This window comes from Mandrillus leucophaeus, unplaced genomic scaffold, assembly GCF_000951045.1.
Source record: "Mandrillus leucophaeus isolate KB7577 unplaced genomic scaffold, Mleu.le_1.0 Scaffold1308, whole genome shotgun sequence".
In the NCBI taxonomy this organism is placed as follows: domain Eukaryota; kingdom Metazoa; phylum Chordata; class Mammalia; order Primates; family Cercopithecidae; genus Mandrillus; species Mandrillus leucophaeus.
Window position 1 is genome coordinate 356330 of NW_012101264.1, and position 26497 is coordinate 382826.

The 26497-nt window shown below is 35.8% G+C and overlaps 1 protein-coding gene across 2 annotated transcripts in view; it reads right to left on the reverse strand.

The window, feature by feature from the left end:
- The window catches only part of FGF10 (fibroblast growth factor 10), an 82975-nt gene that overhangs the window by 1765 nt on the left and 54713 nt on the right, over positions 1–26497 (reverse strand). For both annotated transcript variants that reach the window (XM_011972838.1, XM_011972837.1), the window contains one exon: positions 4250–4353. In XM_011972838.1, the coding sequence (XP_011828228.1) occupies positions 4250–4353 (104 nt within the window). The remainder of the gene's footprint in view (positions 1–4249; positions 4354–26497) is intronic.

Below are 26497 nucleotides of genomic sequence, written 5' to 3' on the forward strand. Positions count from 1 at the left end.
ATTTCTTAATTTAATGAAATTATTTGCAATATTCTATAGCTTGGAATTTTGACAGATTTTGCTCATGAACTCCAGGGATTGAAAACTAGGACATGGAATTCCTCATTTTGTGAACTACTGTGTTGAAGAAATTGTGAGCATGGTGAATAGCAATGCCTATATTGTATAAGCCTAAGGACTTTGATCCTGGGAAGTTCCATCCCATAGCCATAGAGCTTTGGTTTTGTTCAGGAGGCCAGCTGGATTTAAGGAGACACACCTGGACAAGGCTTTGCTCTCACTCACTCCGCAAATCCAGGATCTTACTCTGGAGTTAAGAGGAGGTACCTCAATGATCTCAAGACTCTGGCTTTAGAAGTAAGCTCTTTTTTTATACTCAAACTAAAGTAGTTAAGAAGCTAAGGAATTGGAGCACTTGCCCTCTGGTTCTAACTTCTTCATCCAGAGCAAGGGCCCCGTAGGCATAGTTCAGTTGAGGACTCTACTTGGCAGTTTCTCTCACCTTGAGACATTTTGAAATTTCTACAAAATTCCAAATTCCTGAAAATGTATATGTTTATATACCTAGGTGTCTATAGGATATATCACAATTTTGAACATCATCAGAACCATAAGAAGCAGATATAGTTTATGTTAATGTTACCAGCTCAAGTTACCTGTCCTGAAATATTTTAGTCTTAAATACTTCTCTTCTATAAAGTAATATTTAAACATAACATTCAAATGATGATTTAACTGGCTGAAAGTAAGAAGGAAAGGTAAATTATTTAAGGTAAGGATTTTGATAAAACAAAAATAATTCTGTATTTCAAAGGAATATAAATCCTTAGTATAGATTTACTTTTATTCTCTTTATCTCAGTCTGTCTAAAACTACCTACTTTTCAAAGCAGAGTTAATTTTTAAAATATGGATAATTATGTTCATTTCAATAAATGGGGTACGTTTAGAGGCTAATGAAGGACTGAGATTATTTGAGGTGATTTCGTATTTCAGATGAAGCTATGTAGAGAAAAGAGGGAATGTATGCTTAATTAATTTTCCTCCCAAAAATTAATTTATAGAGTAATGTTTCTTAAATTGAAGTGCACATGTATCAGCCTTTTCTTTCAGATGTTTTAAATATTTGGGCCATAGGTCAAAGGTAGCAAAATCTCTGGAGAAGGGGCCTCAAATATATTGTTGACAGGATCTAAGAAAATCATAAGCAGTAATGTATAAAAAGAAAATTCAGGCTATGGCAAGGTCTCAAAAGCAGGGTTCGGGGAGTTTCTTAAAAAGAAGTTTGGATTTTTTCCAGCTACCTGAAAAATTTCTTTGGTCTTTAAATCATGCTCTATGAAGGCCTATTCTATTTAATTCCGTTTTATAATTTATTTACTGAATCCCATCAGTCAGGAGAAAACTCACAATACAATAGATACATTGCTTTGATAACGAATAATGAAAATATAAGAAAGGTATATAGTTTCCAAAAAGAAATAGAGGAAGATCATTCAAGAGAATAGATATAAAACTGGTTTAATCAGTCAATCTGAATCTTTGCCCAAATTAGATTTTTAGGAGGGCTTACGGAATCGATGGATACTAGACGAAACAAAAAAATGGAGGTAGAAATTACAAGAGTTGTCACCTAATATACAGAATTATATTAGATATGCATTCATAAATTTTGATGTTAGTCCTATTCCATTCTGAGCAGAACATTCAACTTGAATAAATTTTTTGTTTAATTTTAACAAGCCATAATTTTTCATTATTCCTAGTAGAAATGTAAAGTCACAGAAAAAAGAATATTATGGTTAGAGAATGAGTTTCTTTCTGAGACAGGCTGGAAGTGTAAATCATGTTCTGTAATTGATTGAGCTTCCAGGAGAGGTTAGGTTTATGCAATGTATAACTGTGCTCTGTACAGTTCTAAGTGCTGAACAAATAGCAGGGGACAAGACTGACCTCGCTGTCTCCAAGGTCACAATCTACTGGGAGAAGACAGTGAACAAAAAACGTTAATGAGAGAAATCTCAGCTAAGTGCCACTGAAGATAATAGAAAGCCACTGGACTGTACTTTAGATAAAGAATTTGAATGAAATAATTCACAGAGCTTAGAGCTCAAGATGAAGCATAAGCACAATCCATGAGCTGTGTTGGGGCAGAAGAAAAAAGGAGAAATGTGAAGAAAATTATTAAATATTTTTATGTCAGAGTTTATTTGAAAGTTATCCATTTCTCCTTGATGTCATGTTTTTAAATAAGTATATTTTATCAATTAAAATTATTTAAAATATGTTATATTCATTAAAATTATTTACATTTTCTTCCTTAGTCTAAATTAGTGTTAGCTGACTTTAAGACGTTGGGTCTAGACTAAGTAATGAAAACATTAAACATGCCTCAAAAGTGATTATGATGTGAACCCCTAAATGGAACCACTTTTTATAATCGTCTGGTATTCCTCTGGGTTCATTAGGGGAGCCACGGTAATGGAGAAATTTTACTAAAATTCCTCTGACCCCCACACATAAAAACCATTTACCCTAGTCCCAGGGACCAACTCAAAGCATGCCTGACTCCCCAGTTAAAAGTGAATCTGATATTTGTAAAACGCAAGGTTACCCTACATCCAGACCAGCAGTCCTCAAATCGTGGTTACTGCAACAGCAGCATCAGGAACACCTGGGACCATGTGAGGAATGGAAATTCTTGAACTGCACCACAGACTTATTGAATCAGAAAATATGGCTGTGAGTACCATTATTCTGTCTTTTAATAAGCCCTTCCAGTGATTCTGATGCATACTCAAGTTTGAGAGCTGCTGATTCTAAATGGTCACTATCATCAGCCTTATGCTAATCAATAAAGTAAGTTTATCTACAAATTTAAAGTGAAATTCCTTTTTGATTACATAAAAGTGTAAAAATGACACAGGATCTGTTTTGAAAAATATAAAATTATTTAAGAGATTTGTGTCACAGATTTTATTTCTGGCCATATGTAACATTACATGTTCTCCAAAAAATTCAGTTAAAATTTGTCCAAGTTTACAGCTGCCTTCAATATACTCCCCTGCAGTAGAATCCAGAGAAAAAAAAATGAAATTCAGTTAGCATCCCCTTGATGTACCTATGGGAGGGACACAATAAGATGGATCCACATGCACAAACTAATATACCCCTGTCATCATTCGAATGACAGCTAAGAGATTGAAACTTAGTTCCCAACTTTATCATAGGGCTGCTTTACTATACTTGATCCTTTCATACATGTAACAACCAATGATGCTGTAATTATTTCATATTTGTTAACATTTTCCCCTAAATATATTATAAATTATTTGAAGTCAAGGCCCATTTCTATGCTTCTTTCTTACGCATCTTTGATACGTCAAACAGTATCTGGCATATGGTAGATGTTGATATGATTGATTGATGCATCAATCAATCTTTTCTAAGGACCTGAACAGGACAAATTGTCTCAGTGCTGGTAATTTAATTATTGTTACAATTGCAATTATAAAACAACTATTTGGTATTTTAAGTGAGATCTTAAATTTCTAAAAAATTGGTTTAAATGAGTTTGATCCAAGATTGCAGAAGTGGTATTCCAAATACTCAACACCTGGTATGGAATACAGCCATGGATGTGCCCAAAGCACTGCAGGAATATCTGCTCCACAAGGACCCTATTGCAAAGAATATTTCCCATATACATATATATGATTTTGAGGCATAATTTGAATTAATGGTTATTGTCTAGACAAATAAAATTCTAGAGTTGATTGAACAACAAGCAAAATGGTGTCTCTTGATGCATTTCCCCATTTCAGATTTTAACAAAATGCAAAACATCTGAGCCCTTGTTTTATCTTCAGCCATAACACACACATAATACATGGGTTTCTACTCAATTCAAGATCTTTATTCTTAGTGTTTTTTCTCCAAGTTGTCTGCAGTTCCCGTGCCAATCTGACCAGATGCTTCCGTGAGAGCCTGACTTGGTTAGCAGTTTAGAACATTCACAGACACATGCCAGCAGCAGCCTGTGTGGTGGACTAATGGGTGAACAACAGAGGAGATTAGAGAATTGGAAGAGCTGTTTGGCCAGCCCTTGAAACAGTGGTGACCGACCCACTGTGGCTCTATTTACTAGCAATAGAAGGATAACAAAGCTATTCAGTGTCTGGAGGAAACATTCCAAAACTGTGGTAATGATTTACTGAAGTGGATTTGAAAACAAAAGCAGAATTACTTACTGAGCCATAGAGTTTCCCCTTCTTGTTCATGGCTAAGTAATAGTTGCTGTTAATGGCTTTGACGGCAACAACTCCGATTTCTACTGATGTTATCTCCAGGATGCCTAAAACATAACAATTTGAAAAAGCTAAATAAATAATCCTAAAGCTATTTGGAAGAAAAGTAAAATCAAAATAAACTATTGAGGTTTTTTTTTTTTTTTTTTTTTTTTTTTTTTTTTTTTTTTTTTTTGGTGGTTCTAAAAACAAAAGGCTCAAAACATTGGTAAACAAACAAGCAAATCTTGTTCAATGTGTCTTAAAACCCAGCAAGTATTTCCAGCAAATATATGGAAGAAAGTAATAAGGCTTTAAAAGAATTCCCCTTCATTTTACTCTGAGCATACGTAGAAAAATATTGTTTTAATTAAAATGTTTCCTTTGCTAACTCTGCATTTTCAACCCTATAAATATTGAAACAACTCCACTCAGTTTAGATTTCAAAATAAGTTATCAAAGCACATATCTGTACTATGGTATTAAATTAAATCTATAGCACATGTCAATAATATGTCAGATTACCTCAATATGTAAAAATAGTGGTAAACTATTTCTTCTTTGTAGGATCTAGATAAACTAAATCTCTTGGTTACATTTAACTGATAGATTCATTTCTGGCAAATGTGTTGACATTCTGAGATACAGAGAGACTAATCCCAACATCTACACTGTCTCTGAAATAGCAGAATCACTGCTCTGTGTTGGGGGAAAATCCATAAACATGGACTTTTAAAGTTTTTTTTCCTAGGAAAAATGGAAAATCGAGGGAAGTAGTAAGAGGTAGACAAAGCTCCTTTTCCCCTTATACACAAGTTTCTATTGCTGCATCTAAAGATAATTTTCTCGGAAAAGTTCGTAGATCACAATAGGGAAGGCAGTTTATCGTCTACCCGAAGTGCCCACCCATTTTAGTTCAAGAAGACTTAAGGAACTAAAACTACATATTTCAAAATTCTCAGCAGTTTGTTCAGGGTAGAGAAGTAGCATTGTGATTAGCATGTGGACCCTGGAGCCAAAATACCTGGGTTCAACTCCTGGCTTTACATTTATTAGTGAATTACCACAGTAGAAGTCACTGAAGTGTCCCATGACTCAATTTTATTTGCAAAATGGGCAACATAATAGTACCTCCCTCATAATTTTGTTGTGAATATTAAATGAGATAGTACCTATAAAATGATTAGAATTTTCCTGGAACTTAGTATCTTCTTAAATATCATTAGAGGGGAATTTTTCTCCAACAGTTCCAGATTTTGGAAATTCTTCAATGGGCTTTGTAAATCCTGAGCAATACATACAAATTCCCATTGGCTTAATACATAAAATCTGAAAGTTGAGCATATTATCATTTGTCATGTATCATGAGAAACACCATCCCCAATGTGTCTACAGATTATATGTTTTCACTCTACCCATAGAGATAGAGTGGCTTAACTTATTCTCGAGAGATGAATACCTTCTGTCCTATTCCTTCACGGGTTAGCCTTATGGAGGCTAATAGAAATGCTTGAGTTTCCCCTGTTGCAAAGTTGACATAACCAGAGACTTTGCCAAAACTACATGTCAGAGACCCTTTTGTCCATGTATCTGTAGGAAGTCTCTGACCTAACACAGCACTCCTTTTCATCAAAAGAGGTATATCTCACTCTATTTGCAAGCCAAAACCAAGGAAAGATTGTGAAGGATAAAGGAGACATTATCTGTGGTTTTTTACATCCGTTTCCCTTATGCTGGTAGTTGCCCTAAGGTATACACACACGTACAAATACACACACACATATTTATTTGCATATTCTGAAAAATATTTTAATTCACACAATAACCCTCTAAGGATACTATTCTTGGTCTCGATTACAAATAAAAAAAAAAAGGAAGATATACTTAGATTATTTAACTCACACACGCACAGGTGGTAAGGTGTTAAAGGTCAGGAATAATGGTTGTTAACACTTAAGCCTCTGACTTTTAGATGCTATTGCTCGCCATCTCTGACTATGTTGCCTCTCCATCATCTCTTCCTCCTCTTTCCCATTCCTACAAGGGAATCCTGTTGTAAACTATCTGACAAAATGACTCATCAAAATAATTTTCTTTAATGACTTAATGTGCTGTTCCTCCCAAGGATGATGGCATGCCACAGAGGATAACGTCTGAATCTTAGAGAACAAAATCTAATATACTTTATTTATGTCATAAGCAGAAAATACAAAGCAGAGCAGGAGGTAGAATTCGGGGGCAAAAGATTAGGCAGTTCCTTACATTGTCTGGCTAAAAGACAAGAAAGTACTGTCAGTAAACTGCAAGATATTACCTTATGTATACTTTTGAAACTGAAAATTAATAGAACAAAGAGGAATGAAGGATGATTTTAATCCAAAAATAAACCAATATTTTTGAAGGTGCATGCAACATTGTGGGATTAAACTATACTAACAGACTGAGCTATAGTAATAGTATAATATATATCTGAATTTTTGACCAATTATTTCTGAGGATGCACTGCATGTGGTATTGTAGATTATATTTAGCTTAGATACGCCTTGGTTTCTTTCTGCTTTACCTGATTAGGAGCGCAATATTCAAAGACTCAATCAACGTTTTTTTTTTCCCACTCTGCCACTAGTTTAGGCAAGCTTAAAAAGGTTTAGCTATTATTTTTATATTATTATTTAGTTATTGTCTCAAAATAGAAAGAGGGAAGACATAGGTGATTTAAAATCCTTTCGAATTTTGAAAATAATTTTTGGACACAGCATATGGTCAGGTAAGTTATAATTTGATCATCTTGTGGGTATTGGACAATGACTGCACCTCTTATAAACATCTGTGAATGTAAAAGGGGAGCTCTGAAGGACTGAAGCCTAGAGAACTTCTTTACTTTTCATAAGGAATCACTCCTGTTTTTTCTGTTATTTGGTGAGGATGATCAAGTTTGCCTATCAAATTATTTTTGGAAAAGAGCTCTAGAATTTTGTTTGAGGATTGTTGGATCAGTAGCTTATAGTTCTATATGTGTATATTTTGAAGCAAAACTAAACACCAGTTAAAAGAGCCTCCAGGAGGAAAGTGAGTTGAGGGCATACTGGATCTCCCTGTGTTTCTTACAAGTTTATGACTACAATTATCTTAACATTAAAAGTTAAAAGAAAAGTTTTTTTACTCAAAGAAACACTTGAAAATTATATTATTAATGAAAGGTCACATGAATTATATTTCCCATTCATGTAAATCAGATATTTTATAAATTTATAGGCATATTCTTGTAGTGAAATTCTATTATCTATATTAAGTTGTAACTATATTAGTTTTTATATCCCTTAAAACATGAATAGCCCAGGTAGCATTGTGAATCTATTTAAGGGTCTTTGGACAATTTAGTTCAGTCACTTAGGAAGACCTAGGAGGAGAAGGGTACGCTTTTAGAAAATGAAAATATAAAGTCAAATACGTAATGGTTTTTCTATTGAAAAGTCTATGTACTATTGGGAATAAAAGACAAATACACAGATAACTACAATAAAACATGTTACACGGCAGTAAGTGATGACTTAAGATGATGACAAGGGGACTATGGGGAAAAGATAAAGGCAGGTCATACTGGCTGGGGTTCCACGATCAAATTACTGTTGGAAATGAGACCTGAACTGAGTCATGAAGGTTGAGTAAGAAGTGTCCAGGGGAAGGGTGGGAAGGCAAGAGCAAAATCTTTAAGGTGAAACAGTATGGTGTTTTCAAATATCATAAGATGTTTGATTTACCAACTGGAGTACAAGGAACAAGGCAGGAAGTTGGGAAAAGTGAAGTTGGGAGATAATGAGACTCAGTTTAGTAAACATCTTGTGCAGATTCTAAGAATTTTGACAACTAGGAAGGATTTTGTCTACAAACATAAAATTGTTTAAATAATACATTAGAAATAAAGTAATATTTAGCAAATTTCTTCAATAAATAGTAGCAATCTATAAAGTTTATTTTAGATTATATTTAAAATCTTAAAAAAGTAAAGTTTTATAGTCAACATTACAAAAGCGATTATGACAAAAATCAGTTCATATTACTTTGCAAATGTTCCCTCATGATACATCATCACCTTAGTAATGGAGAAAATTTTGTGATAATCTCTGAGTGGAAATAACTTCGAAGTCACAATTTTCATGTACATGCATTTTTTTCTTTTAATGCTCATGTATATAATTGTTTGGGCTGGTAGTGTTTTGATGAGTGACTAAATAGTTAATCTGAGAAGGTGGCCATTCACAAGCATCTTTCCCAGCTGCTGCTTCTCATTCTTCACCAGAAGAGGAGCATCTGACCTATTGCCCCCGTAGCAATCATATTGGACAAAAGGCTACTTCTGTTTTGGTGCTATTAGAATAAAAAAGCTATTGGTCTAGAGGGTAACTTTCTCATTAAATATTTTTCCATAAACACAAAAGGAAAAAGTATATGGCAAATAAAACTTGTATTAAATAGAATGGATATAGACAAGGAAAACTAATGTGAAAAATAAATGCAAAATCCTTCTGTCCACTCCTAGATAAATAGAACACAAATATATAATGGGATTCTATAGACCGAGTCAATTAATTTGGCTAATGTGTATGAAGCACCAATGTGCAGGGTAGGTGTTAGCTCTCATTCTGAAGGTTACAAAGGCAAACAAGATTTGGTTTTTGCCTCAAGGAGTTTTAAAGCTCAGTAAGATAAAGACACAAATAAGTAATGACAATATAAAACATGAGAAAGAAAATATATTAAGTGTGGTATGAGAGATAAAATATGTTATACATTACTTTAAATAGTGAAGTCATCCTGAAGAAGACAGCTGGTATTTGAGGTGACTTTTCAAGAGTAGGGTTTTAATAGGGGAGTTCTGGGAAGTTGAGAAGGAACATTCCAGGGAGAGAAAGTGCATGCATAAAAACAGACTTGAAGAGAGAAAGAGCTCAAGTGCTTGTGCCACATTTCTCCCCACCTCCCCCAACAGCACTTTGAGGTGGCCACTAGCTAAAACTAAGGGTTCTGCTTCATTGAGTGGTAGTAGTGCTTTTCTGAGTGAGGAATGTACTTTCCAAAAAAAAATTATTGTGAAATGTGGAAAGTCTCATTAATTCAGAATCAGTCACATCTATTTTTTTCTAAACATTTTAACTCAAAATTGATTATAATGCTATATAGTCTCATAGTTTTAATCAAGATGCTGAAACATATCATGGTTAGCACAATGTAAGACACAAATCCTAACCCCTCTAAATGAAATCTCTCTCTCTCAAGAGTTGTTGTCAGTATCCTAAGCTCATCTATTATATCCTAGCATAGAAGGACCTAGGGAACTCCTTGGGGTTGTTATCACATTTTCACTAATACCTCTGAGATAATGTGGCCATACCATAGTGTGAGTCTAAATGGCTCTAACTGTGATATTACCTCTCTTTAAAAATAAAACAAAGTTAAATTAAGTGAAACCTCAAAACATTATGGGAACTATGAAGTCCCACGGACCAATACTGGAACTGGGCCACACAGAGGGAGGTGAGCCATAGGCGAGTGAGAGCAAGGTTTCAACTGTATTTAGCCATTCTCCATCACTAGCATTACTGCCTGAGAACTGCTTCTTATCAGATCAGTGGTGGCATTAGATTCTCATTGGAGTGCAAACCCTACTATGAACCATGCAACAAGGGATCTAGGTTGCATGCTCCTTATGAGAATCTAACTAATACCTGATTATCTGGGGTGGAACAGTTTCATCCACAAACCATCCCCCCATTCCCCTTCGTGGAAAAAATTGTCTTCCACGAAACCAACCTCTGTTGCCAAAAAGGTTGCGGACTGCTGGCCTATAGCTCATAGGGTTGCAAAGAGTCTCAGAGAGTGGGTGCTAAATATATATTTACTGTCTACTCAATCAGAATAGTGGCAAGTTAACCAATCTTCTATACCAATGGTTCTCAAATATGAACCTGCATCAGAATCATCTGGAAGAACTGCTTAAAGACAGATTGCTGGGATTTTTGACTTAGTAATTCCAGATTGGAGTCAGAGAATTAGAATTTCTAGCATATTTCCAAACAATGCTAATTCTGCTTGTCCAAGGACTACACACTATTCTATATGCTGTGATTCAGAGACAGAGCACAGCTTTGATGCAAAAAAGCATTGACAGAACATGTGCATAGAAGCAGAACCACAAACAAGAATAGACACAAGTAATAGCAGGAGCTTAACAACAAGAAAAATTTTAAACAATGTGGAAAATGAGTAACCTCATTTTTGAACAGGCATGGGATTTTTAACATCTACATAACTATGGTATTGTGAATTTGGGATTTGTGTACAGATACACTGCATTGTAGTTGATAGTCATCAGAATCTTTATTTTCTTCTCCATTTTAAAAGTGTGGAAATGTTGGTGGAAACTTAAGTACCTTCAACTACTCATAAGAATTTTATAGGCTTTTTCAAGGGGCTAATTCTGTTAACACAAGAATTAAAGGACTGTATGGCCCCCTTAAAGATATGCACATGGTCAAGAAATTGTCTCAAAGCAATAGGGCTTCACTTTATCCCTCACCCTACACCCAGATTTGAAAGAATATATAATAATACTTGCTCTAGAATGATCTCATTGCCATTAAAAGGAGGGTACCAGACTGGGCTAATGAGTAATCTAGGTCTAGTACACCTTGTACCATTATATACTCTGGCTGCCTTTTTAGTATAATGTATTGGAGTTACTTAGTTTCTCTATCTTCCACAGTTCTGTCAATACACTTGACATGCATTTATAATTACAGATAAAATGAGATCTGAATTTGCAGAAAATCCTTCCCATCTCTGGATAAGATGATATATCTTTCCCAGCATGCTAAATACCAAAATGACACTTTACATTCTCACCTGATAATTCACGTCATAGGATAAACACAGTGCCTAGCTTAGCCTTATTGATGAGTACAGTGGCAGATCCTAAAACACTTGTCAATTTAAGACTATATTTAACCAGTATTGTCATTGAACCATTGCCATTGATCTAACATTAAAAGTATCAGAAACTTACAATGCAATATAGGGGCAATATTCTCAAGTGGTAAATTAATTGTTAAAGTGTGTTAAAGATCAATTTCTTACTGCATTTTTATTACAAATGAAATATGACACCAGATCTTTCCCACTGATCATAAGTAAACAAATATTCACAGATGGCCATCTAATAGGTTTCTTCACAACACTGTGCTAGATCGATAGATTTGGTAAACTTGGTATTTTTTTTCTAATTTTTTCCTCACTGGTAGAGATTTTTAAAATGTATTTAACATTATGGAAATATTTCAGGAAATAATTACTTATCAATGTTTAATAATGTCATGTTTTCAAACATTATCTTCTCTGTTCTTAGGATGCATTCACAGTAAGACATAAATGACATGTGTCTAGGACAGAAATGGATTTGTAATTCTTGGGAACTGTTCATAATAAGTGCTGATACAAATTTAACTCACAAAGTGTGAAATGATTCTATCGCTAGTTTTGGATGAAATAAAGATCTAGAAAAGCTTGTGTGCCCCTGGAGATAGAAACTCTACCCTTATTCCCAACTACCAGCAAACAAACAAAACAACAGCTACTACTGGAAACACTTACATGTTTCAGTCATTTGCTGTGACCCAAGATAACAGACGTTTGATCCCATTTTGCAATGAGATAAATTGCAGGAAATGGTACAAAACAGAAAAATGAAAGGAAGCCTGAATGATTACCTTAGAAGAGCCCAGCACAACTCATTTGAATGGTAACAAAGCCATGAGCAAGGCAGAGAGTAATTCTTCCTAATAGGTAAACATTTCTGTATCAGAAAATATATTTCTATATGAGGTTTTATGTAGCAATTTGTTGATTTTGCCTTCCCCTCATTTCCTTTAGTAGATAAATCAACCCTTCAAAAATTCTGAAAAGTTAGAAATCCTGGCTTTTTGCCAGGGTATCATGGCCACATCCCACTTTTGTCCCTATTCTTGTCTCCTGCATTTCACATTTTAAGGAAAATCCCAAGGGAATCTTTGTGTGGCTTGTGTCTTCTCACTGAATATTGGAAGTACAGAAAGCCTGCTAGTCTGTATAGAAAGAGTTTCATATACTGACCATGCAAAACTAAGGGACAATCACTGCAATGTTATCACTTCTGGGAAAATAGATCCAGAATGTAAAATAATATTAGAAACATGTTATGCATCAGTAGAAGCCAATTTACTACCCAGATTAGATTTGTTATGATACAGAAGCTTTGGCAAGCATGTCAACTGTCACACTTTTCCCCAAAGTACTACATTATTATACATTATTTTGAGATATCTTCTATGTTCAATCAAAACCTCTGATCAATCTGAGTTGAAATTACCAAATTTAAAAAGTACTTATTATTTTAGTGAAAAAAGTTCAGATCATTTGAGGCTTGGTCTTAGCAAATTGTAGAGTCAGAGAAGAGCTCGAAGAATTCTAGAGATTGTCTGTTTCCTATCCAATGCTCTTTCGTAATAGATGACTTTGGGAAATCCGGAGAGATTGAGGGACTTATCTGTAAAGGTTACTTAGAGCCTTAAGTAAATACTTAGTCTACCACACAATGAGGCTCCTGCTAACATTTACAAACAATTGGCAGCCAGGCAAAGATTTTATATCTGGTTTCTTACACAGAAACAATTCATTCTACTGGGGCTTGTCCACTGCATTTTATTTATAAACGGAGAAAAAATTTTAAGCTAACATAAAGGGTTAGAGGAATTACTGCATGGCATATTTTATTAAATGATCAACATGTTAATATAGACATTTACCCTAAAGACATTGCTATAAACTGTCTACTACATTTACTCAGGTTTTTATGAATTTCTTTAATATAACTAATTATAATATAGAGTATCTTTTCTCCTCAATTTAAGGAAAATAATAAAATGGGTTAGTAGATATTGATATTGGGTTTCCTGTAAGAAAAAGTCTTACTTGATGCATTAAAGTGTTCACAAATTAGCTAATCATGAACAGCCCTAAGTAGTTTAAAATACTTAATATGGAATAAGTTTGAGGGGTTCAAGCTGTAGGCTCACTTTGAACATGTGTATTGTAAATCTGACAAGCTTCCAACATGGTGTGGATACATAATTGGCCTCTTAACTCCTTCAAAGATTGTTTCCATGATTACTTAGATAGTGGGTAATCATAATACTTTTAAGAAATATATATTCCACTGTGTGGTATGTGAATTTTGATTTGTGCAGAAAGACAATTTGTCTATTTATGTATACTTGACAAATGACAACATTGATTCATTTGCCATAACTATATATTTCTGTAACTCAGGGGTCCCCAACCACTGCACCATGGACTAGTACTGGTCCATAGCCTGGTAGGAACCAGGCTGCACAGCAGGAAGTGGCTGGTGGTGAGTGAGTGAAGCTCCATCTGTATTTACAGTCACTCCCCAGCTACTGCCCATCACTTGTTACTGCCTGAACTCTGCCTCCTGTCAGATCAGCAGCAGCATTAGATTCTCATAGGAGCTCGAACCCTATTGTGAACTGCATATGTGAGGGATCTGGGTTGCACACTTCTTATGAGAATCTAATGCCTGATGATCTGAGGTGAAGCTGAGGTGGCTATGCTAGCACTGAGGAGCAGTTGCAAATATAGATGAACATTAGCAGAGAGATTTGACTGCACAGAGACCATAATGAATCAGTTGTTTGCAGATTCATATCAAAACCCTATCTGTGAGTGACAAGTGACAATTAAGCTGCATATGGCGGCAGGCTTTATGGTGGCAGGCTTTATATTGGCAAGTGAGTTGATGTACTCCGATTGTACAATTGCATCTGGTATCAGGCTTTAAGTCAGAATCTAGCACTTAATTTAGTCCATGCATGGTCCATCCATTATTGTATTTACCACTTCCATCCATGCTTTTTTCTTGCACTGTGCTCTTGTTTCAGTCACAGTTTTGGTAAGCCCACAAGCTAAACCAACCAAAATGAGTAAAAAACAAACATCACTGGAGAGCTTCTTTGAAGGAGGGAAAGAGCCAGTGATGAAACAGCAGAAGACTCTAAGACAACCTACCAAAATATCAGCATTTAAAAGAAAATAACAAGAGTCCTACTTAAATTATGGATTAATTGCAACAGGTGATTCACATTCACTCTGAAAGCCTGCTTTGTATAATATGTGATGACTGGCTATCCAACAAAGCCATAAAACCTTCAAAACTGCTTCACCACATGGAGATTAAGCACTCTGCATCAAAAGTCAAGTTCAAGTCTTTGGAGGTTATTTATCTATTTATTTATTTATTTATTTATTTATTTATTTATTTATTTATTTGAGATAGGGTCTCACTCTGCTACCCAGGCTGAAGTGCAGTAGTACGGTCTTGGCTCACTGCAACCTCTGCCTCCTGGACTCAAGTGATACTTTCATCTCAGTGTCCTTAGTAGCTGGAACCACAGGCATGTGCCACCATGCCTGAGTTTTGTATTTTTTGTATATATGGGGTTTTGCCATGTTGCTCAGGCTGGTCTCAAACTCCTGGGCTCAAGCAGTCCACCCACCTAGGCCTCCCAAAGTGCCAGTCCCCTTTGAAGTTTTTCAAAAGCAAAAAAGAAAAAGATGAATATGAAGAACAGAAGCAAACATTGAAGGACACCACTTCATCAAATGTATCTAAACTGAGAGCATCATTCTTACTGGCTAACAACATTGCTACAGCTAAGAGGTCCTTTACTACTGGTGAAGAGTTCATCCTTCCTGCTGCTGAGGACATTTGTCATGAACTTATAGAAGAGGCAGAAATTCAAAAGGTGGCACATGTTTCTCTTTCAGCTAGCACCATAAGTAGACCAATTGATGAAATAGTAGGGGATATCAGGGCACAATTTTTAGACGGGATTAATGAGTTACCATGGTATGTAGTCTAGGTTGATGGCATCTATCAATGTTGACAAGGCAACAATGCTTGTTTTAGTGCAATATATTTTTCAGGACAATGTGCATGAGGATTTGTTATGTGCACTTTTGTTGCCAATCAACACCACAGCTGCATAAATGTTCAAGTCTTCGAACGAATATATATCGTGAAAACTGAATAGGTCATTTTGTGTCAGTATATGCATAGACAGAGTAGCTGCCATGATTAAAATGGCTTTCTGATTTCACTTCTGAATTTCGGTCTATGCACTGTGTCATCTACAGAGAAATGCTGGCTAGCCGAGAAATGTCACTTGAACTTAACAACATTTTGCAGGCTGTGATTAAAATTATCAGCCACATTAAAGTACATGCCCTTAACTCATGTCTGTTTGCACAGTTCTGTGAGGAGATAGACAGAGAGCACATACATCTTCTTCTTCTTTTTTTTTTTTTTTTTTGAGACAGAGTCTTTCTCTGTTGCCCAGGCTGGAGTGCAGTGGCACGATCTCAGTTCACCATAACCTCTGCCTCCTGGGTTCCAGCGATTCTCCTCAGCCTCCTGAGTAACTGGGATTACAGGTACCTACCACCACTCCCGACTAATCTTTGTAGTTTTAGTAGAAACAGGGTTTCTCCATGTTGGCCAGGCTGGTCTTGAACTCCTGACTTCAAGCGATCTGCCCGCCTTAGCCTCCCAAAGTGCTGGAATTATATGTATGAGCCACCGCGCCCAGCTACATCTTCCCTTATACACAGAAGTGAGATGGCTTTTTAAAGGTAGATCACTGGCCAGAGTTTTTTAGTTATGGGAACTACTCCAGAGATTTCCTTCAGAACAATAATTACCACTGGCAGCACATTTCAGTGACACAGAATTGGTCCCAAAACTTGCCTATTTGTGTGACATATTCAACCTAGTCAGCAAACTCAATCTGTCACTTCAGGGGAGAATGAGAACTGTGTTCAAGTCAGCAAAAGGGTCTGCATTCAAAGTCAAACTAGAATTATCGGGGTGATGAGTGAACATTGAGATTTCTGATAGGTTTTAAACATTAACTGTGATTTATAAGGAGACTGAGCCAGGGCCTTCTTTCTCCCAGCTGGTGCATGATAACTTACCTCAGCTTTCAAAAGAGTTTGAGTATTACTCAAAAGACCTCCAAACTGGGAAGAAATGGATTCACGACCTATTTATGAATAAGTCAGGTGAATGGACTTTGTCCATGCTAGAAGAGGATCAACTGCTTGAGATCACAAATGACAGTGGACTTTAAAATACATTTGAGACAACTTCAAAGCTCCATATGTTCTGGATTAAAGTCAAGGCAGAATATCCTGTGACTGCCACAAAAGCACCAAAGAGCCTGCTTCAATTTCCAACATTCTATCTTTGTGAATCTGGGTTTTCTGCAGTGACAGCAATCAAAATGAGATTATGGGGTAGATGGGACCATCTAGATGCAGGAAAACACGCTCAGGGCTCCCACTGATTCTACATTATGGTGAGTTGTATAATTATGTTATTATATATTACAACGTAATAATAATAATAGAAATAAAATACGCAATAAATGTAATGTGACTGAATCCTCCTGACGCCATCTCCTTCAGTGGTCCATGGAAACAATGTCTTCCACAAAATCAGTCCCTGGTGTCAAAAATGTTGGGGACCACTGCTGTATTTTATAATATTGACAATAAAGATTTTTGGCTTCTGCTGTAAAGGAGATGTTTAATCAAGATATTCTGGAAGGTCCTGGCTTTCTGGACTACAGATTTCCCCCTTTGGGCTGAATACCAAGATTGAAGTGCTTTTTTATCCCCCAAGTCCATGGAAATGTCCTATTTTTGCCACAGCACACACACTTGGCAAAGAAAACAGAACCATAGGTTGGAAATACAAGAAGACAGCATCACACATCATTTCTGACCACCAGTAAAGCATGCAGCCAGTATTTTGCAGAGCATGCTAGAGAAAGTACTTTCATAGAAATTAATCTAAAGGGTTTTCCTGGTGCTTAAAAATTGAATTTTAAGAAAGTAATAAAACAAATATTAGAACTCAGCATAAAAATCTGACTTTCTAGTACAGATAATATGGGAAAAGCAACATTGGGCTAGAGATGATCTACGAACAGGTACTCCTTATCTTAACCACATGTGGGAGGGATCATTACTCTTTCTTTAGTGAGATGCAACTAAGGATTGATATTAGAATCCAACATATATGCATTATTGTTTTTTGTAATTAAATGTGGGAAATGGATTGTCAGGTAAGATGGTTTTATAAAGGTCATGAAACACTTTTATTAAATCTTGAATTAACAAACTATCTATAAAGAAATTCCTAGAGAGGATGAGTACAATCTGACACATTATGATCTGTTCCCTCATGAGAGAAAAGGTCAGCAATTGTCCCATTATTCCATTTGACTTTTTAAAAATGCTTACATTGTTTTAAAGTAGTATGTTCTTGAGGAAGTGCTCATGACCTTTAAGAAAAAGCATGATCTATCTGATCCAATTTGAAAATGAAAACTGATGGATAAGGGAAACATTTTATGTGGGAATTGGTGCTACATAATCAACAGGAAAAATTAAGAGTTTTTAAAACGCAAAGAGAATAGTAAGTGGAGAAAAATAATGTATATCCCTATCTATCTACCTGTCTATCTACACACAAACAAATGTTATTTCATACCCCTTTTGGTGTCTTAGTAAACGATTCTAAATGGAATATGTTGACATTTCATTACTTAAGAATAGACGATAGATTAAAACTACTATGCACTTGAGTTCTCATGCACATAAAATATTGCTGGGATCTGGGAGATAAAGGAGAAGGCAAAAACTAAAAGTTAAAAGAGAAGAAACACTGAAAAAAATAAAATTATTGAACTGACTTGACTTTGCATATATTACATTATTAAATACATTATTAAAATATATATCCAAGTCATGCTAACTGTAAATGTCTAATTTTCCTCGTGAAATTTTATCTGAAACTGTTAAAACTTTTAAAACTTAGACGAAGAATATTCAGAGAAACTTTATCTTAAGCTTCTTTTTAATGTACCTGGGTTCAGCTACATAAAACCCCACAACATCATATCTTGAAGAAATGTTTCTATTTACATTTATTCGTCAAAATCTGAAGGCATTCCTTCTGGAAGAAAGACTCTCTTAACATTATTTATTGCATATAATGAATTGCAAGAAGGACTTTAAATTGATTTTCTCAAATCTGACTAGCGTATAAAGTATTGTCAGACAATTATTAAATTCAACTGAAATAAAATAATTTATAATAATGCATGATGATTAAAATGTCAGTACATAAATATGAGACAGGGAAAAGCGAAAGCTGGAAAAGACTGGATAAATTTGAAAACAACTTTGCAACTTGCCACCAAAATGGCAAAACATAATTCTAGGTAAAGTGGTTGACTTTTTACCAAGTCAGATTAATAAATTAATGTAAACATCTATAAAGAACAAGCAACATCCAACAGTTTCATACTATTCAATTTCTTTTGCACAGGTTTCCTCTTTTTATGCTAATTCTTAAAGATCAGGAAAAAAACCGTATGTAACATAACTTAATTTCAATGTAGATTATTCTTTGGTAAAATTCAAAGTAAACCCTGTTTATTTGTTTTTATAAGGATTTTATAAATGATATCCAAATAGACATCAAATTTAGTGTCATAATTTAATTTCAGAAAATATATATTTTAACAAATATACATACATCATACAGCATATATTTCACAGTCACTATTAATCAATAGGTATGTATATGAATAGATACACATCTATCTTATACAAAAACAGGTACAAAAAGCATTTAAAAATAAAAATAAAACTTAATCAAAACAGAAATAAATAAAAGTAGACATGCCCTTAAAAAGCTTGAAAAACCTAATTAAACTCTGGCAAACCATGGAAACAGAACTCAGGAATAGAACTCTATTAAACAATTTTTCCTTATGTATAGATTACAGTTACTGTGTAGCTGAGCCTATTTCTTAATGCACTGATACAAGAACTAGGTATCTTTTCATTTAGAGGAGAAATATTTAGTGTGCAGATTTCAAGATCTTTCAAAATTCTTATCTCTGATCATGTAGTAGAATTGAGAAGTATGATGAAGAGGATGGCAAATTTGGCTTGAAGTTAAAAGAGATCCAACTTGCCCATAGTTTATTATGTATTTATTTTTGAGACAGGGTCTCACTCTGCACCCATGCTGCAGTGCAGTGCCATGATCATGGCTCACTACAGTTTCAACCTCCCAGGCTCAAGCGATCCTCCCAATTCTGCCTCCGAAGTAGCTGGGACTACAGGCACAAACCACCACGCGCAGCTAATTTTTTAAAAATATTGTTTGTAGAGACAGAGGTCTCACTATGTTGCCTAAGCTGTTCTCAATCTCCTGGGATCAAGCAGTCCTCCCATCTCAGCCTCCCAAAGTGTTGAGACCGCCCTTAGTTTATTGAAAGCATACTTCTTCTTTCTTCATATGGGCCTCATCTGCCTCTCTTACCTGATGCTGTACTACCGGCACCGGGCTCTCATTTCATATGTATATATATAAACAAATTAATAAATTTATCTGAAGAAACTCATGTGAAAAGTAGTTGCTTCAGTTTGGCAAACTCATTTTTTCCTAGAAAAAGGAAAGAAGAAAGAAGTACTGGGTGTTCTTTCTGTTCACCATGGTTCAGTTCTCAAGTTGAAAGGGGACGCTACAGGAAAAGGGAAGCTGCTCCTCTGTTGGCAGGTATTCCCTACTTAATTGTGTCTCAACTATGCCCAGGGTACTCAGCGGGGTAAAATCAGAAGCCCTTCCAGGGTAGGCAGCACTATAGAGCAGCACTCCCCACCCCACTGCCCCAATTTTTCTTCCGTCTTCAGCGTGGTTTCCAGCCTGAGGCTGAATCCTCACATTATTTTATGTATGGATATTTGACTCAAAATAATAAACGTGTACCCCGAGGGACTGATTGCCAAATGTAACCCTGTGAAAAATCACACTGACAATATTTGATGTTTACTGCATATAAAAGCCATCTATGAAACATAAAAAGGATATCTTGTGACTCGTATGCTATAGGAAGAGAACTAATAAAAGAGTCCCAAACCTAAACCAGAATTATTCTGCTCAGCCTTTTTCTTCTAAATTCACTTCCTTCAACCACAACAAAAGCCAAGAACCACTTTGGTACTCTTTTCTTACCCAAGTTTGCAGTCATAATAGCCTTTTAAAAAAGTTTTTTAAAAACAGTCCCTTAACCACAAAGTACAATATCTCAGTCCACACCCTGGATATTCTTTGTCTCAGAAACTTGGTCAAGGATGTTAAGGTAATAAGGTCCGCTGCAAACATCCAAACATAAACAACTGCTTATTGACTCTAAAACCCTGATGAGTGTTTTCATCTTGAGTGTTTAACAGCTTTCTGACATGGTAGGAGATCCTATCTTTCTTCCTCTAGACAACAAACAGCTTTCTCATCCCTCTTTGCCTTCTCGGTCATTCAACACTTTAACTATAGGGAGGAGGACAAATGCTTTTCTGTATGTGGAGACTTAAAGACTACTAGGAAGCACACAACCATTTCACACCCTTCTTCTGTCATCATCACCAGCTCCTCTTTTTATTGTTTCTCCAACTTGCCTGTTGACAAAGACAGCTGCTAACAATTCCATTTGTGGTACTGGGATAAGCAATCTAATTGCATAGGCTTGTGGCCAGGGGTCTTGTCCAGCTAAGCTTTATTTCCAAAAGGAGAACTACAGAGACATTTCCTTAGATGTCTTCCCACTCACAAACTTCAAGGGATATTCATACTATACTGTTAAATGGCTGCACTTGAAAATTGTTTTCATGGTTTTTTTTTTTGTTTTGCTTTGTTTTGTTTTGTTTTTTTTCTGCTTTCACCTTTATGTAACCCCTCCAAAACTACTGGCATAGATGTTGAGTGAGGAGTGTACGGCTCATTAGAATCCATAGGTTTCTTTTTTTAGTTGCCCTTGTTGGCTAACTGTTATATACAAGGTAATCACATTGGAAAGTCAGAGATATTTTTGACTTTGAAACTGAAGCAAAATTGTGACACAAAAATTCTTTAGGTAGCAGACTTGCTGCCAAATTTATTACAGGCAGAAAAACATATAACCAGTTGTTTTCTTTACAAGATACGTACTTTCTCAGATTATGTACATTTCCCTTAACCCTTATAATTATCTTATCTATGAGATCTTAACCCATACTGACAATCTCATGTATATGTATAAAATACTTTTAAAAAGTCTAATGGTCAGGCATGGTGGCTCACTCTTGTAATCCCAGCACTTTGGGAAGCCAATGCAGGAGGACTGCTTGAGCCTAGGAATTTGAGACCAGCCTGGGCACCATAGTAATACCTCGTCACTACAAAACACACACAGAAAAATTAACTGGGCATGGTGGTGCATGCCTGTGGTTCCAGATGCTCAAGAGGCTGAGGTAGGAAAATCACGTGAGCCAAGGAGGTAGAGGCTGCAATGAACTGTGATTGCACCACTGCACTCCAGTCTGGATGTCTTTTGCAGCAACATGGATGGAACAGGAAGCTGTTATTTTTAGTGAAACAAGTGAGACACAAAAAGACAAATATGTATTCTCACTCATAAGTGGGGATAATACAAAATTATCTGGGCATGGCAGTGCACACCTGTAGTTAGCTATTCAGGAGGCTGAGTTGGGAGGATGTTTAAGCCCGGGAGTTTGAAGCTGCAGGGAGCCATGATTGTGCCATTACACTCTAGCCTGGGTGACAGAGTGGGACTCTGTCTCTAAATAAATAAATAGCCTAAGAAGAGGAAAACCTTATAAGAAAAATTATTTCAAGTGGATTTCAACCCAGAACAACTAGTTGACGTATTTGAAGATTTAATAATGTAGATTGTGCTCTTACTGTTAGTAAATAGGTGTATTTCATTGATTTCTTTTGGTTTTACCAAGTACGGTCTTTTGTTTTGTTTTGTTTGAGACAGAGTCTCACTCTGTCGCCCAGGCTGGCCTGGCTGGAGTTCACTGGTGCAATTTCAGCTCACTACAACCTCTGCCTCCCGAGTTCAAGCGGTTCTCCTGCCGCAGCCTCCTGTGTAGCTGGGATTACAGGTGTGTGCCACCACGCTTGGCTAATTTTTGTATTTTTAGTAGAGACAGGGTTTCACCATGTTTGTCAGACTGGTCTCGAACTCCTGACCTCTTGATCCTCCTGCGTTGGCCTCCCAAAATGCTGGGATTACAGGCGTAAGCCACCACACCCGGCCTAGTCTTTTCTATATTTATAGAAGTAGATCTCTCTCATTGGTTGGTATAGATTGGTCATAGTTTCTTAACTTGGCATCACTATCTGCTACTTCATCAACACCTCCAACCTAAACTAGAACTCATATTCATATGAAAATTTAAATGAAAAAAAAATCACAAAAATGAGCATGTACCCAATATAAGAAACATTTGCTTTGAAATTGATGGATCAGACTTTTTAAGTAGTTTTGGCAAAATTTCCATCTAGTCTCCAACACAAAACAGCTGTTTTAGGTGGCAAAATCTTGTCAAGCTAAAGCACCCAACCCTTAAGCATGGGTAATTGGCAAGGCCTTGTTCCAGTTCATCTTTGGTCTCTACTGAATCTGGGCAAACAACTGTGAATTTGCGCTAAATTCTTCTTCCTATAATAGGCAGCCTGGCTTCCCATGGAGACATAGAGTTTTTAGAGCTTCAGTGTCCTCAGGGTATCTGCCAGTACAAAGCTGGTCTAGGATAAGCCACATTAATAGCAGTTTCCTCTTTTCATTCTTAAGCTGTCTTTTTATATTTATGAGCTCATTCTTGTGAGTTAAATATTTTGGATGTATTTCTGCAACTTTAATACTTACCCAATACTTACTCAAAAACTGTAATTTGTCTAGTCCTTTAGTAGTTTTTCAACATTTTCAAAAGTATTGCATTTTCAAAAGAAAGTTAAAGGAGCACTATCAACAAGGTGCAGGGAGACAGTGGCAGTCGAGACTTCTCTCTCTCAACATATGGCTTATGTTACAACTGAGCAAGCCCCCAGCTTTTATCTCTGGGAGCTGTGAAGTTGACTACTCATAAGGTCTCAATGTCTAATTAATCCTTACTTAAAATTCACCTAAGTATAACAGGGATAGGAAGTTGGTTTCGGTTAGCATTTCCACCTTTCACCCTACCAAACATCTGGGAAATATTCAGTTTAAGATCAGATCCAAGCCTTTTGGCATTACTACCTTAAAACATTAAGATATCACCAGCAATTTGCCTCTGTTTCAGAAAATTAAAAGCATATTTGAGATATAAACATGAGTGTGCCACTAATATTACTGGCAATAATTGAGAGCTATTCTTTTATTATAATGAGGGGAAAACAGAGGATGTTCTCAGATGAAATAGGTAGAGTAAGTCCAAATGGTAACATTACTCTCCTAAAATAACTGTGTGTGTAATGAATGCTGAAGATAAAGCATACTAAATGCTACTGTTTTTTTTCATGACTATGTACTATTTGATAGGATAGAGAGCATATATAGCCTATATAAGCAATGTAAAACCTCATCTGTCTCTTAGAAAAATATCAAAATTACAATTTAAACTGTTCAAAATATAAACTAAGAATTATCAACTTGATTGATCGGACGTCATTTTTTTGTGAGATTATTGACTGTTCGCTTAAAATAAAAAACATGGATGTTTTCTTCAGACTTTGTCTCACAAACAGTATTTTGCATTCATATTCTTAATAATTAAGGTGAGATCATGGGGAAAAGACATTATAAATAGTGATTCCTGGTAAAATTATGACAGTTGGTTATGACTTCATTTATATACTAAAGTTAATGGTAAAGCGAGAGACAGGCAAATGAGAAGTGCTTTTCTGTGGTTTGAAGACATAGTTCTGAAAAATTTCTTTGGGAGCTAAATTTATATTTCTGACAAGCCTCTTCCTTTTGTCAAAATACAAAGTAAGCCAGACTAGAGAGTGCTTAAAATTTTTATGCACTTATTTTAGGAGCTCCTTTGTTTCTGGGGCCACTGCACCAAGATTTTGCTTATTATGTTTTTCACTTTGGAGCTTTGCTTAACAATTCAGGCGCTTTCTTTCTTAGAAACTGCTTGCAAATATCTATCAGTATCCAAATATGTCCTTAAACTTCATGTGATTTTAGGTTTTATTAAATAATTCCACTGATCATAAGAGAAAAAGGAAAACGAAACTGGAAATGTGACTGCCTTTACTTGGAGATTGCAAAATTTTTCTCAAGCAATTTTCATGTTTGATTCAATGTTTTCTAAAAAAGCATTGACATTTAAAACACTTTTTAAAAGGTCATTTTGAAGACATATGAGCAAGTTGTACTGAGGGTGTTGTATGTGCAATTAGGGTTCTTTTCTCTGTAAAGCCTTGCCAGTTCCTTAGATGAATGAGAATCCACCAGCTCAGTTTTCATCACCTTTTGTGTCTCTGAGTCTGACACAATGTTGTTGATCCCATTTTGCATGCAAAAAACATGAGGGATTGAAAATTAAAAGCAGTTACCAGCCAGGCTGTTAACAACACATAACCAAAGATCATCGAGAACAGAAATCATGCTAGCATCATGCTAAAAAGAATGTCGAACAGTGCCATGAATATTGTGGTTACTCAATACTTAGTGATTGGTTGATATTTACATGTGGACACTTTTGGGCTTGAGATGGAGACATGCAAGCTGTGTTCTGATGGTAGTGCAACTGAATATAAATAACTTGAAGGGAAAAAATAACCTACCAATTCCTCCCTATCTCCCCACCTCTTCAGAAACATCTAATACTATTAAACTCAATAGATGTGTAAAGCAGAAGTATGAACCCCATTTTTCCATTTAAATAATACAAAAAGGTGTTTAGCATCATGTTAAAGTCTCTCTCTCTCTCTCGCAGTCTTTAGGTAGGGATTTTGTTGCTATTGACTTGGCAAGTTGGAAGCTGTATGAATTTGAAACAGCCAGTTAATGTCTAGGAGTTTCCTTCCTCATCTGTAAAATAAGTCAGTTGCCCCAGAGGTGATTATCAAAGACTTTTCCAGCTTTATAATTCTATGATCTATGAACAAGAGCCAAAATCACAATTTAGGATTTGGCACCTGATTTTATACTATGCTAGTGCCATAGAACTGCTTATTTCATTAATCTCACATGTTGAATTTCTCTATGTAACCTGGTTTGACTTTGTTGTTTTTTCCTTTAAAGGAACCAAGCATACTGTCCATTTGGCAACTGAGAGTGGTTCTTAAAAGAGCTTTTAATTATACTTGGGAAATAAATGTAATGCCAGTGGCACATATGTCCTACTGCCCTCTAGTGGATAAAACCATATCTTCCCTAGAGTAGTTACAAGTTAGGTTGAAATAGCGCTTCTCAAACTATACACATCACCTGGGGTGACGCCTTAGCGTCTGCGTTACAAACTCCTAGGTGGTTTCAATGCTGCTGATTCTAGGACCACATTTTGAGTAGCATGAGTTTAAGTGATTTTCCTTGGTACATAATTACTTTACGGAAGGAAGGAAACATATTTGGCACATGATATGAAAGAAGTTTCTAGTTAGCAGAAGATGCAGAGGAAGAAAAAGAAACAGGAGGGGAAGGAGGAGGAGGAGAGAAAAGGGCAAGAGCGTGAGAAGGAGATGGGGAAGAATATGAAGAAGAAATTAAATCCACCAGATTGAAAGGGCTCATGTGGCAAAACTACATAGTTCTTGATCACTGGCAATCTCTAGAAAGTTTCTATATCTAGGCTTAATAGGACAGTATATGCATTAGGACTTACATTGTGTTCCTCTTATCTTTTATTATATGTTAGTAAATTTTAATTAAAAAGAAGTCCTGACCCCCCTCAAAAAAAATTACAACTTGTTGAACCAAAGTTAAGATTTTACAATTCTATAGTTATGTAAAAATACATATTCAAATCAATCTAGACAGAAAATACTCACTACTTTTGTGTATTTTATTACAGAAGTAAGCTGTGTTGATGGAACACTGAGTATATATAGCCAGATACACTTAACTCTTGCATAGTGAGATTTCTTCCCAGACAGTAGAATAGTCAAAGTTTAGCAACAAAAACCTGTATGTTCAAAGCACTGTTCTGAGTACTGAGAATATAGACCTAAGCAAGGAAGCCAACCCAGCA